The sequence below is a fragment of the Apostichopus japonicus genome, chromosome 18 (genome assembly GCF_037975245.1).
Source record: "Apostichopus japonicus isolate 1M-3 chromosome 18, ASM3797524v1, whole genome shotgun sequence".
Classification (NCBI taxonomy): Eukaryota; Metazoa; Echinodermata; class Holothuroidea; order Aspidochirotida; family Stichopodidae; genus Apostichopus; species Apostichopus japonicus.
Genome location: NC_092578.1, coordinates 13,134,144 through 13,148,121, shown reverse-complemented (window position 1 = coordinate 13,148,121; position 13,978 = coordinate 13,134,144). Strand labels below are relative to the sequence as shown.

At 37.6% G+C, this 13,978-nt stretch overlaps 1 protein-coding gene across 1 annotated transcript in view; it reads left to right on the top strand.

The window, feature by feature from the left end:
* Window positions 1–13,978, top strand: part of LOC139959158 (uncharacterized) — a 57,737-nt gene that overhangs the window by 22,544 nt on the left and 21,215 nt on the right. The window contains exons 17-23 of the mRNA XM_071956755.1: window positions 55–120; window positions 406–441; window positions 1,316–1,375; window positions 7,504–7,662; window positions 11,284–11,439; window positions 11,616–11,774; window positions 12,058–12,213. Coding sequence (XP_071812856.1) covers window positions 55–120; window positions 406–441; window positions 1,316–1,375; window positions 7,504–7,662; window positions 11,284–11,439; window positions 11,616–11,774; window positions 12,058–12,213 — 792 coding nt within the window. The remainder of the gene's footprint in view (window positions 1–54; window positions 121–405; window positions 442–1,315; window positions 1,376–7,503; window positions 7,663–11,283; window positions 11,440–11,615; window positions 11,775–12,057; window positions 12,214–13,978) is intronic.

Sequence of the window (13,978 nt, the reverse complement as noted above, 5' to 3'; positions counted from 1 at the left end):
CTCAACAAGTTTATATACTTACAACTAACACATGAAACTAATTGCTCTTTCCAGCTGAACATATTTATTATGACAGCTTCCCATCTCTGTATGATTGGTCCTACTGGGGCAGCAGTGGAGGTACTGTTAAGTATATTTTTAACATTTTATGAATATTGTAAAATACCAGGTGTTAGTACTGTATGATCATAATGTGTCATTCTTTTGTTGCTTTAAGCTTGATTCTAATGTGCTTTACAGGTTTCATACTAGGCAGCAAGTGTTTCATAGAGTGAAATTGGAGAACTTGTATAAACTGAAAAAGAATCACTCATAATTTGTAGGAATGTTGTAACTTAGCTTCCAACGTCAAATATATTCATACCAACTAACAGAATGCATTCTCCTCTACTAACAATAACACAGATTCATTGAAAACTACTCCATACCCAAAAACAACTGGTAAGTGAAAATAATTCCTAAGTTTCATTTACTTAGTTCATGCAAATTAAAAGTTGTAAAGTAAAGGGCACTTTGGTGACTTTATCACAAACATGGAATGATAGAAACACATGATTTTGGGGTTAAACAATAAAGTCTTAATGTTATCCAACTTTGATATTAGTGATGGCTCATTCATAACCTTGTTAAATGTTGATCTCAATGTTCACTTACATTCCTATACACCATATCCAGACATCACCATAAGGTTTGAATGTTGCAGTTGCCTGCTGTTGTTGTAATTCATGGAAGCATCTATTAAGTTTGTGAAGACATTTAATATTGTGTAACTATGGTACAGTGGAGATGTCAAGAGAGGGCAGGTTCCTTCCTTCCATCCCTCCCCCCCCCCCCCCGCCTCCCTCCAAAAATGTTCAGTACCCACCTTCCAAAGAAATTGGACATGTCCATGAAGAACCTTAATCAGGAAGATACACACTTCGGCTGACTATAATTTGCCCTGGGCCCCACATGAGTAACTTCTCATTGTGCCCCAACTGTTGGTCTTATTTACCCCCTCCCCTCCCCTCACTATCCTCGCCCTCCCCTCCCTCCCTCCCCCTCCCCTCCCCTCCCCCTTCTAATTGTTCTAGGAATGCCACTGCTATTGCAAGGAAGCACAGTGTCCTATATGTTCCATTATCTGACCCTTTTTCAACAACCCCACTAGATTACACTATACCATTTTCCAAGGAAATAAAGAACTAAAGGGGTCCATGCCATGTTAAAGTTATTTGAATATTTTTCTCAATAATCTAGATATTTTAACTTGAAATATTGTTACTGATTAGTTTAACTGACAGCTAATCCATTCAACTCAATATTGTTTTCCCAGCACATGCTGATAGAACCTATCCAAGGAAAGGGGGGCGTCCTCCCTGGGTTTCTTGGCATGGTAAGGGCTTATGGTATTATGTAATATGTAGACATACATGAGTACTGCATGCCTAAATCATTATTGAAATAATTTGAATGCATGTAAAATATGGTTTGTTTATGGAGTTTAATACTCTTTGCTATTTTTGGCAAATTTTGGTTGGATTTTCAGTTAATATGTGTGATTCACAGAGCTTAGAACCGACTCTTTGTGAATCTGATAAAAATAAGTTATATGTAGTATATCAAAGTTTTCAAACTTATAACAAAACAACTTAAATAACTTTTGTGATTTTCGTGCTAATTGATACTAAAGAATAATGACAAAGCAGTTCATTAGTCATGTTCATGTCTGGGCAATAAAATTCCTTTAGAATTGAATATTACAGTTCATTACTAAAGTAACATGTATCTAAACGATTACAACATCTTGAGCAGCCTTTCCGAAAAATGGGGTGCATGCACCTTCTTCTGGTGTTAACATGACTACGGGGGGTGCAAAATATAGGAATAAACAATAAGTTTATAATGTGGAAAGCTTTTATCCACAGCTGGTATAGTTGCAACAGTTTTTGTCAATTGCAATTTGCTAAGGGGTGCGAGAAGTGGAAAAGGTTGATATGAGATGATTTTAGGCACAGCAGTAATGGTGCTTTGCTGTTCATTGCTAAAACAACAAAAAAATATCCAGGTGCTATTTCCCATATTAATTTCAATTTCTAAGAAAACATCCAGTAGCAACAACAGCCAAGGCAATCTGGGGGGGGGGCAACTGGGGGAAGGCATATGTATTTTTTATTTGGGGGGGAATATAACACTGATATGGGGGAAGGGGTCTAAGGTGAGGGTTTCCTCTCTCCTTTAGACTTAGATGCAAAATGGTGCTATCATTTGACAATTTTTCACATTAATGTATTGCATTGGAAGCTGTTTCTAACACAAACCATAAGCCTACTTCTATATTTTGTATAAGTAGCAGATCTGATTGTGGCTGGGGGGGGGGGCAACTGGGAGGGGGCAGAGGAAATCTGTGAGGCAATTCCACTAACATACAGTCCATTAGGCCAGTTCTTTACATGCAACACAAAGCTCAATAGGAAAACAGTCTTTTATGGCGATCACAGATGACATGTTTAAAATGCTTTACCAAAATGGTGTTGAATGTTAGCCAAGGATGTTCTTTTATGAACTAAAGGACGAAGTTAACAGAATATGTTTCGGTTATAAGAGTGTATAAAACAATGCATTATGCTGATGTCATCAAGTTTACTTGAAAGGGACAGTTCAGGGATTTAGCATATATATTTTAAAGCTGAATATCTTGAAAAACCAGAATAATTATAGAAACATAACTAGCTCGAATGTTCCTTTTCCTTGAACTAAGACATATCAATTTTAGAATTCTGCCCAAAGTTATCCTAAAGGAAACACTGATTCAGAGAGCATTTCACAGGTTTGAAAGTCTGAATTATAACTCTCAGCAGGGTTTAGGAAAATTCTGGAGACTGATGAGCAAAGGTTAAATCTTGTTTTCAGTCATCCTCACAGTAACAGGGACATTAAGTCTCCTTGAAAGTTGCAGTGCTTGATCTGAGGCTTTTTAGCAGCAGTTCACTGAAACATGATCGATCGGTAGCAGAAGTGGGATTACGTAGGACGTGTATTTATTAGCTTACCAAGTTCTTGGTTGTTATATAATTGGTTTAAGACAACATATACTCGGACATATTGAGACAGGAAGTGATCTATAGTTGCATTATCAAAACTAGTAAATCTATGAACAAAGAAGTTTTTGATTTGATCCATTATAAGTAATTATAAACTGATTTTCCTGTATGATGATGCTATTCCCTTTGCATGTACGTCTCTGTTATGTAAATTGCTTTATAATACTAATGAATACTAATGTGACATAACTTTTCAATTTCAGCTCAAAAGTTACGAAAACGACAAAGGATGATAAGAACATGACTCTACCTGGACAACTGCCATGACACAATTCACCATGACAACGCCATGACAGAGCCATGACTTCACCATGACAACGCCATGACTTCACCATGACAACGCCATGACTTCACCATGACAACGCCATGACTTCACCAGGATAACACACTTACACTAAACCACGATGTTTATGAATGTAGTGCTAGAGTAGAATCAAACGCAGCTTAAAGAAAGACATCAAAAGAAGCTTGATGTTGCATAGATCCAGAATTAAATATGCGCATAAGTTAATATCCTGATTACACAAAAAAAAGTTTTTTTACAACTTTAGTGGAAGACAGTTCTCTCTAATCACTGTGACATATTAAAACGTTAAATGTTTAGGTAAAGTTTCTAGGGTTCTAGAGAATATTAGTTCTCAATGTTCTGTAGAGTGACACTGAACTAATCTATTATAATCATATTTCATGTCTTAGCTGATTCAACCAGCCACTTCTAGCTTTATAAGGATTCCAGAGAAATAAGTAAACTAATTTGAGTATTGTGCTCAATAACTGCTTTCGTTAAAGTAGTCCCGGTGGAATTGGCCAATTTACTAATTATACTGCTTTAAAGACAGATGACTCCATACAGACCTTCATTTGAATTGCCATCATATTGGATCGGTAGGGATCTATTGCAGTGGTTATAAACAATATGACATTAATACTGTATTCTGCTGTGTATATCTACGTCACATCTGAGATGTTGCCGATTTGAAGTTAGTTAATAACTCAGCAGGCTACCTTTATATTGTAGACACATGTATGTGACTTTAAAGGCAGCTGGGAGTTGTACAGTAAAGGCTTTATGATTGTAGTCTTCATGTTGTTATTACCATAGGTTTGACTTCTTGTCACAGTTTCTCCTTACAATTGGTTACAATTGGTTGCGTCCAGTGCAAACTTACATTTGTCGCACCAGCTTTATCTTTGCACCTAGGTTACAGCTGCTTCATTTGCATAATGTTCAGACTTAATTCAACCTGTGGAGAGTTACTCAAACCAATTTGTTCACCTGGAATGTATATCGTTGCTTGACTTTCCTGATAATTGAATTTGCAGTAACGTTCAATGTTACGTGGACAATTCCTTAATATCTACTGTAGCTTAGAGTAGAATACATGTGATGTGTAATATTCTTTAATCATTAATATCTATACATCACTCCATCCATGGAGTGTTTTAGTCACTGTCTTCATGGGCACAGACCCCCCCCGACCCTACACAATGGGGGAGGCTTCAACCCCCACATGGCCACACACACTCCTTTATTTAATCCTGGATCTGTCCCTGACAATGGCTAGGCTAAATTTCCTTCAACTCAAGTACTTTAATATATAGGCTTGGTTCTGCAATATATTTTAATTAAAGCAAAGACCTGTTGTAAAGTGTCAATCCAGTTTTTCAGATAAAACCAACCTTAACTTTTTATTTTTCCATCAGTTCATCCATCAGAGACATGCCGATAACAAAAAGCACCTGATCGAAGTCAATTAACGATAAACCCCTTCCGCCTCTCCCCTCAACCCCTTCTTTCAACTCCCCTCCCCTCCCCACTCTTATCCGTTCCTTCTTCTTCTTCCTCCCCCCATAAACTTTATTGTAGAGTCGGTATCAAAAATAAACTTCTAGTTTTGTGGCATGTTGTAGTAATTATTTAACAAATGCTATTTAGCAATGTTTGTTTTTGTTTTCAGTGGTTATTTTTGAGTGAAGTCAATAAAGTTTCATCTTTCAGCATAGATCACTTGTTTTACTTATTTGTCTCTTTTGTATTGTACTTATAGTTTATGGCTGAATTCTACGTAGGTGACAATTATGTACGTATCAGTAAGTTTGTGCTGTTTGATTGTCTCGGTGGGGGAGGGGGGTGGGGAGGGGGGCAGAGGGTGGAAGAAAGCTTATAACATGGCAATTAAAGGTACTGTATATGTTCAACTGCAAAATTAAATATACAGCTGAAAAAAAGCAGTGCTCTTTGAGAGCGTACAGTTTACATCCAGTGAGTGAATTCCGAACAAGCGCTTCCTATTTGGTTGACGGAGATCCCCGGGAGAAAGTCATTCTTAATTTTGACCCTGTATCCACGAAAGGGACTTAATGCCATGGGAGATGGACCCAATTATTAGAAAACAATCAGTATTAAGTGTGACAGTCAAAGTTCCTCTGTCATATTCCTCCTAGTTTTAGTACCTAATTATTCAAGCAATTTTGAAACTAATTAACCTAAGTGTATTTTAAAAGTTGTTTAGACATTGACGATCGTCCAATGATTCAATGAAACCAAGATTATAATTTGTTTGTGTTCAGACACATTTTCCTTACCCCTACATACGATGCATTATTGTTTCCCTGGTATTACCAGTTATTCTTGATGATCCTAATCTACAAGTGGAGGAGGGTCTCAATGCTATACACCAGTCAGGTTAGCCACTGAAATGACATCTAGGTGGAGGATACATCCAAAGGGCATCGAGGGCCTGCAGGTTTGGTCCTGTGACCATTATGGACCCACATTTCACATTCTTCAGTAGGCTTATAAAGTAATATATATTTATAACATTTCATAATATATTTTCCTGGGATCCTGCCAGAGCTTTGATATATTTTCCCGGTCCCGATAATGGACCTCAGGGGTTGAAGCCTACCGACCTCCCACCTCTGTTCAGGCCTGGACATATCGATGATTCAAGAGATGCCATGACAAGTTGGCATGGGTTGTTAGTCGCGAAACATGTTTTAATGCTTGAAGGAAACTACAGGTTACATTATTCACAACGTTTATAATACTGTACTTGATAAAGGCAACAAGAAGCTGGAAATGGCCCTACTTGTTAACTGACTTTTACATCTGTATCCATTCATGTACTATACATGCGTTTATATATAAATGCAGAAGCCAGTACACTACACGTACAATTAGAACTTCAAAATGTGTAGGTGAATGGATTGTTTAAATTTGCTTCAAAAGCCTTTTGCAATGCCGGCCGTACATGCGTCCGGCAAGAAGAGATCATGCCACACGGAGGAGAGAGCACAGCATTACCGGACTTTGAGCCTAATGCTGGATGTCTGGCCACTCAACTACTGTACCAGGGCATCAAGCAGAATAATGCCTTTGCAAACCTTTGACAGGAAAGGCAAACTACAGTACCAGTTCTTTCCATTGTGATACTAGTTTAATTCATCCAATTAGAAGTCTGTATAAAGCAAATTAACAACTGTTTTTGTTTTTGTAACAAGTGATTGCAGGATTACAATTCCAGTACCTTGCCTACTGAGTTTTCCAGCACTTATAAAAATTGGTGACCATATGAACTATGTCTATGCAGAATTAGAGGATATATTACTAGCTGTTCGTATCTTGTAACCAGGGATCACATCCCAGTTTCATGGGTGCAACACGTAGGTAGCATTTTAAATGTGAGAAAATTTAACCGAACAACATGGACAGATACTGGCTTCATTAGAGGTACAGGGTTAGGAAGTATACAGACAAAGATGTGTTTCTTTATTGTTAAGTTGCACATCAAATTAGCTTTATTTAGTGTATACTGAAATGCATCATTTGTTAAGTGACCCTTACAGGCATTGAAGACTCACTCCAAATCGCGTGCGGCCATCTGAAAAAGTTAACTTTCCGTTGCTTGCAATGAAGTTTTTCTCTTGTCTCTACAAAATGCAGACAGTAATGAAACGTGATACCTTGTTATCGTAAGCTGGACCTGAGATGTCCAACGCTGTATCGTTTAGTGCTGTGGGTATTGACCGCAGCTGTATGTACTGACTGTACACTAGTGTCTAATTACCGACGGTAGCAAGCTGTGTATGTATTTTCTGGGATCGATGGTGGCCGTGTTTAACACTTCTGTTACACCTCATTCGAAACTAGGTCATAAAACGGGCATTAGACATTCTTTTTTGCACGAGTCTTCACACTCTTTAAGTCAGTAGTTTTTGAAGCAGGCAAATTTTTTAGAAAGCTGGTAAATTGTGAAATTCTAGGCCTGTATGCCCATGGGTAACAGGTGAATAGCATATATATACTGCACATCATACTCATGCGTCAGATGGCAGAGACAGTGAGTTCCTCCAGCCTGGATCCACTTAGAGGTTCTTATATGACTGTCACATCTCTTGTTATTTTTTATCATAACAGATCGGGCAGCAGGAGATGACTGCCAACAGCCCTGTATCAAGATCTATGCCCCAGTTTGTGGATCTGATGGTATCACCTACCCCAATCACTGCCTCTTTGAGATAGCACAGTGCATGAATACCACACTAACAGTGAATGAAGCAGGAGAATGTACAAAAGGTTAGTACACAGGCCAGAAACGCTTTACATTTAAGCATGCTGTACATTTTCAAAAGGTCAAAGGTCAAATCTTGAAAAATATGCTCATTTTAGGAGATACAGGGCAAAACAACAAAGTTTGTCAATATTTTGATATATGGTTGAGCTCTTTGTGCTCTATAGAGGAAATCAACTCCCGCTTCAATCAGACACCTGGTTCTCAAGTTATGAGGGGCCAAAGGTTGGTTTTGATACCTTATTGTGATATTTTTGGCAATAATATTGTGTCTGTAAATCGGAACACATAACGATTTTAAGACATTGCTGCTCCCTTGTAAATATTCCTTACAAGCAAGGAACCATAGTGCCCTTAGGCTCTTGGTAGGGTTATGAAAACAAGTACAATTTGCTTTGAAATTACGATTCATACTAATTACATAATACAAAAATGTGATATATGGGACACTGCGTGAGGTATGGGACAAATTGTCTGTTAGCAAACAATACTCCTGTGTACTATCCTTCTGATTCTTTCCTATAAATCTGTCCTAAACAATTTAAACTATATAATGACAGTATTAATTACACAATTGCAATTAGTCAGATCCAAAAGCTTAGATGGAAAGATTATTGCAGCACGATAGATAAATGAGTTTCTAAAAAGATGTATTCTATATTTTGGCAAGATGTGTCGATTTCTTAGATTTTGTTAGCATACTGTTTAATGAAGAATACAGAGGATGGTTTTGGTCTGTTTTAATCGTGTTTGCCGTCCGAATGAACTCGTTTCTAGCAGTCGCATTTACAGTGTCTAATAGGAAGTTGAAGTCTAAACTCAAAATTTTAGAAGTATACTTCAAAAACTTTGTTATTCTAAATTGGTAGTTTTGCTATATAAAGTGATACCATACTGGGACAGCGTAAGTCACATGTGGCAGAACCATAGAATTATAAATATTTCTCTTAGCATCACTATTAAAAAATGATGCAACGAATGCTAGACTAGATATACAATGTAATAAACTTTACTGAGGATGTTCGAGAGATGATTGTTGAACGTCAGACTTTCATCAATACATACCTCTAAGTAGTCAGTGTTTGTTGTCTTTTCAACTTCGGAACCATTCAGTTTAATTCGATGTGATTTAGATGACAAGAGACCTTAATGTTTAATGTTCTTGTTTGCAAAACACATTTCTTAAGATTTGTTAGGGTTATAAGCAACAAATTTTTCCTGTCACAAGTAGCAACAAGGTCAGTAACAGACCACTGATAAAGTAATTAATCCATGGCAAATGAACGTTTTGAAATTTTACTCACAATGGCAGTATTATCAGCAATCTTCCTCATTGCTCCTGCTTTACTGTTTTGTGATATAATAATAATAATAATAATAATAATAAATGAGACTTATATAGCGCCAAATCAGTAAACAAAAGTTACTGCTCAAAGCGCTTTACAAAGAAAGTAAATTAATTTACAAAAGAACAAGTGAAAAAATGGGTCTTAAGTAGACTTTTGAAAGTAGTATACATACCTTCTTGTGGTTGCTTGCATTAACAGCAAACTTGATTTGTATGTGTGTGTATATGAATGTCTGTGCATATATGTGATGCGGATTTGATATGTCATGAAGGGGAATGCTGATAGTGTCAAACGGTCAGCAGAAATCAATGTAAAGTATGCACTATAAAGCATATTGTACTGAGAGCACATTAGTACATGAAATTAGATTTTAAACTTGATAAAATAATCAACAAAATTTATTCCCTCAACCAAATTTGCTATTTTGGGGTTTCGCTTATGGCAACTGCACCCCTCCCCCATCCCCCTCAGTGAGAACTTGACTTAAGTCAGTAGATTTTGAAACATGGGCATATTTTTAGAAAGCTGGTAAAATTGTGAAATTCTAGGCCTGTATGCCCATGGGTAACAAGTGAATAGCATGTATTGCACATCATAAACATGTGTGGGCACAACAAGTGAGTTCCTCCAGCCTGGATCCTCTTAGAGGTTCATATAACTGTCACATCATATGGAATCCTTCTGAAACTCGGCAAAAAGCACCCTGTTTCACAGCAAATATTGCTACAAAATATGCACATTTCGTGCTAAATCTTTTCATAACTTTCTAAGTATAGCACTCACAAAACTCTTTCATATGTCATTTTGAAGATTATTGTGTCCTTTTTGGTTCCTTGCTTTAGCAAAAGGAACCTATGTAGTCATGTTTGCGTGTGTGTGTCTGTGTGTGACACTTGCTTGGGTACGCTCTATCTCAATAAGGGAAAGTTGGATTGAGGCCAAACTTGGGACTATAGATCCGCCATATGGAGAAGGTGTGCCCTATTGTTTTTGGTGCCCACAAAGGTCAGTTATGGTCCAAAAAACGAAAATATTAAAACTGCAATAACTCCCAGTGCCAATGTGCGACAAGGTTGATATTTTGGGACAAGTTGTGAACTGGTTAGGGGAACATTTTGAAACTTAACATTCATGTGATCCAAGGTCACCAAAGGTCAATTAGTGATAAAAAACTAGTATTTTTGCGATAACTTGAGAACGAATTGTCCGTTAGGGTTGGGAGTTGCTTCAATGTAATCCAATTGTTGACCCGCATCTGGGTGACCCTTGACCTCAATTTGACCTCTGGTGACCTTTAAGTGTTTTGGGGATTTTTACAGTTTCGATGCTATTTTCAGATGTCAAAGGTACCTTCTGATCATAAATGTCAACAGGTAGACCCTGTGTGACCTTCGTGTGCGAAGTTATACAAGGTCAAAGTTAATTTTCAGACATTTAATGCAAATAACTCCCAGTGCCAAGGTGTGACAAGGTTGATATTTTGGGACAAGTTGCAAATGGTATAGGGGTATATTTTCAAACTTAACGGTCATGTGATCCGATGTCACCAAAGGTCAATTAATGTTAAAATCTAGTATTTTGGGGGGGGGGGGAGAAAATGGGCAAAGAAAAAATGTTTGAATTTTTACAGTTTTGATGCTCTCGTTAGGTCTCACTGATGTGATTTGAGTCACCAAATGTTATCATATCTGTTGACCCACTTGTAGGTGACCTTATATTTGATACATTTTCGACGCCATATTCAGATCTGAAAAGTGCCTTCCAATCAAAAATCTGATCACAATTTGTGATAAAAAAAGTGTTGGCTATAGTGTTTGTTACTTTATAGGTACATGTAGGACCACAATTACTTGGACTATTTGAGCCCAATCTTACTTGATAATATTATGTGTATTGTCATATACCCCTATATGCAAGGAACCACAGTGCCCTTGGGCTCTTGTTACAATGATGTGTCATTTTTATTTTTTGTGTGAACTAAATCCCAAAGAAAAGTTTGTTGACTGTTCTCTCTAGTGATATTAAATTTGACTTGATTGGTCAATATTAAGGCTCGTACTTTTCACCAGCAAATCAAAAGCATGGTAAGAAATTTGTAAAGTCCTCCTTTACGCAGCTAATCTGAACACAGTACAGTGTGCAGTGCTCTCACAGCAATTTCGGAGAGTGAAAACTGCAACGCTTCCTGTGTGTATACAACAGCATTTAATTCTCCGACAAAGGGCCGTTTATAGAGCAAAACTTTCCATATGCTCTTGTTATTTTTTATCATAACAGATCGGGCAGCAGGAGATGAATGCCAAAAGCCCTGTATCAGGATCTATAGACCAGTTTGTGGATCTGATGGTATCACCTACCCTAATCACTGCCTCTTTGAGATAGCACAGTGTCTCAATAACACACTGAATCAGACTACAGGAGTATGTATAAAAGGTTAGTACACAGGCCAGAAACGGCTGTACATTCTAGCATGCTGTACATTTTGGTGGGGGGGGGGGGGGGACTTGGTATTCTTTGTCCTCCAGTAGGCTGTATGTGAATCCTTCAAATATAGAATAATTACACCATCGAAACCACTATTCATTTTTGCATTCTGGTTATCATAACAGATCGGGCAGAAGGAGATAACTGCCAAAAGCCCTGTATCAAGATCTATGCCCCAGTTTGTGGATCTGATGGTATCACCTACCCCAATCACTGCCTCTTTGAGATAGCACAGTGTCTCAATAACACACTAACAGTGACTGAAGCAGGAGAATGTACAAAAGGTTAGTACACAGGCCAGAAACGGCTTTACATTTTAGATTTTAGATTAGGCAACTGGTAACGAAACACTTCGAGCCCCTTCAACTCCCACTTTTTAATCAATCTCACTCACTGAGACGTTTAATTGTGTATTTTTTTAACTCTTTTCCTCAATATTTGGGAGAGGCTGAATCTCCTGTATAGAACCTCTGTTTAAGACTTGGAGGTAATTCTGGTATGTATCATGTCTTATGGTATTGTACCAAACAGTCTGCTTTATTGATACTTTTTGTTGACCATATTTAGCTGATCCTTGCGATGGTGTTGAATGTGATGAGCTCACCTGTCCTGAGGATCTTCAACATACCTATGAGGGTAATTGTTGTCCTGAATGTCCCCAAGATTGGGGACTTGATCCCTGTGAGCTCAGTGGTACCTGTGTAGAACCAACAGTACTTCCAGGTTAGTTTTAATTTTGATATCTAATGGTCTGTTTGTTAGACTAAGTAGTCTAGCCTCTCTGTCTTTAATTGATGAGCTGCACAGATGTTTAAAAGTGTCATTTCTAAAACAATTAAAAGTGATATAGAAATAAGAGCCTGGACTAATAGCAGTGTTGTGTTTGTTTAATGCTATGCATCATATCAAAATGAATGTTGTCCCAAAGACACCCTTTAAGTAATTATCTGCCCAAGCTCATGAAATGTTGATCACATGACCTTCCTTAATCTAGCTTATGGGTTACTATCTATGTTCTCTTTGTCTCAATACAATTGTTCATTTCTGGGATACATTCTTGTTTCATACTTCTTGTAAATGTTTCCTAATATATGTAATATGTACAGTACCGCTCACGTATAACTCCGCGTAGACGTATACTCTACGTGTATCTACGCGATTATACGCGACTATATGATGTTATACGTTTCTGTACGCAACTTTCTACGCGGCGTCTACGCCGTGTCTATGGGGCTTAGGGCTTCGCTCTAGTGCCCCTGAATAGGGATTATACGCGAGTAAAGACGTACAATCTCGTATAACCTGTAAACGTAGGGTTTTGGCAGCTGCTTTACATAGCAGAGCTTCTATGGGTTAGAATAAACTGTGATGAAGAAAAGAGTCGGTAAACTAAGCCCAATTAATGACTTTCCAAAATATTCAACCACAGAGTTAGCATATACGCGGATAAGAATAAGAGTAACAAAGAAAACAGCGCTACTATGGGAGCACAAACGATCGATACAATCAGTGCAAAACTTTAGCAAGGAAACTATATTAATTACGACAATGTGCCCAGTCTGTTACTATTTAGACGAGTTTCTCCCGTTAGGCATTAAATTGAATGTACAGTAGGTAACAATCTATGAGAACTAGGTAGGCCTTGGTCGAACCTACCTCTAAGCCTACATTGCAAGATACGCCGTATACACCTCGCAAGAAAACCACAATAACATTAAATGAAAAAACAATATTTTGCACTTGAAGATCTGACTTTCCCCAAAATGCAGTGATAAGGTTTAGACCCAGTACTTCCTACATTAAGATTCCAATTACTAGTCCAAAATATTTTCTGAAGAAAAACCTTACGATATTTTTCACAAATATTGATGCTTAGATAAGTGCTTCCTCACAATCAACGAGCCGCCCCGAAATTTGCTCCGCTTACGTAAAACTTCTATATATATAACACGTGGAAAAACCCGAGTTTTTACACACATAATTCCCATTGACATTGGTCATGGAACATAAGTAGGTCATCGACATTCGAACTTGCCCAAGTTCATCGCACCATGGGAACGACACAACACATTGAACATGATGGTACATTTTCCCGCCATCTGGACTCTGAGTGTAAATTTTGGTGTAATATGCAAATTATTAATGGTACTGTGCTGTGCGGTTTAAACTTAACCTATTGCGACACACATTTTGGGAAGCTGTTGTAGAAGTAACTTTTGTATGAAATGTAAAGTACTGTAAGTTAGTAGAATTTATAAAAGAGGGTTTCTTCAGGTGGTAAGGAAAAGGGGTGTTTCGGTGAACTCAATCTTTTTGTATAGTATTTGGATCCTTAAAATGACGATGTACATTGATGTACATGCAGTTTCTATTTCTCTTTTAGTAAGCTCTACTTAGCATTTTTATCCTTTGTGGATCTTTATTCGAATAAATAGGAAATGTATTGTTTGACGCCAGTATTTAATGGTAAGCATTTCTTAAATTGTTG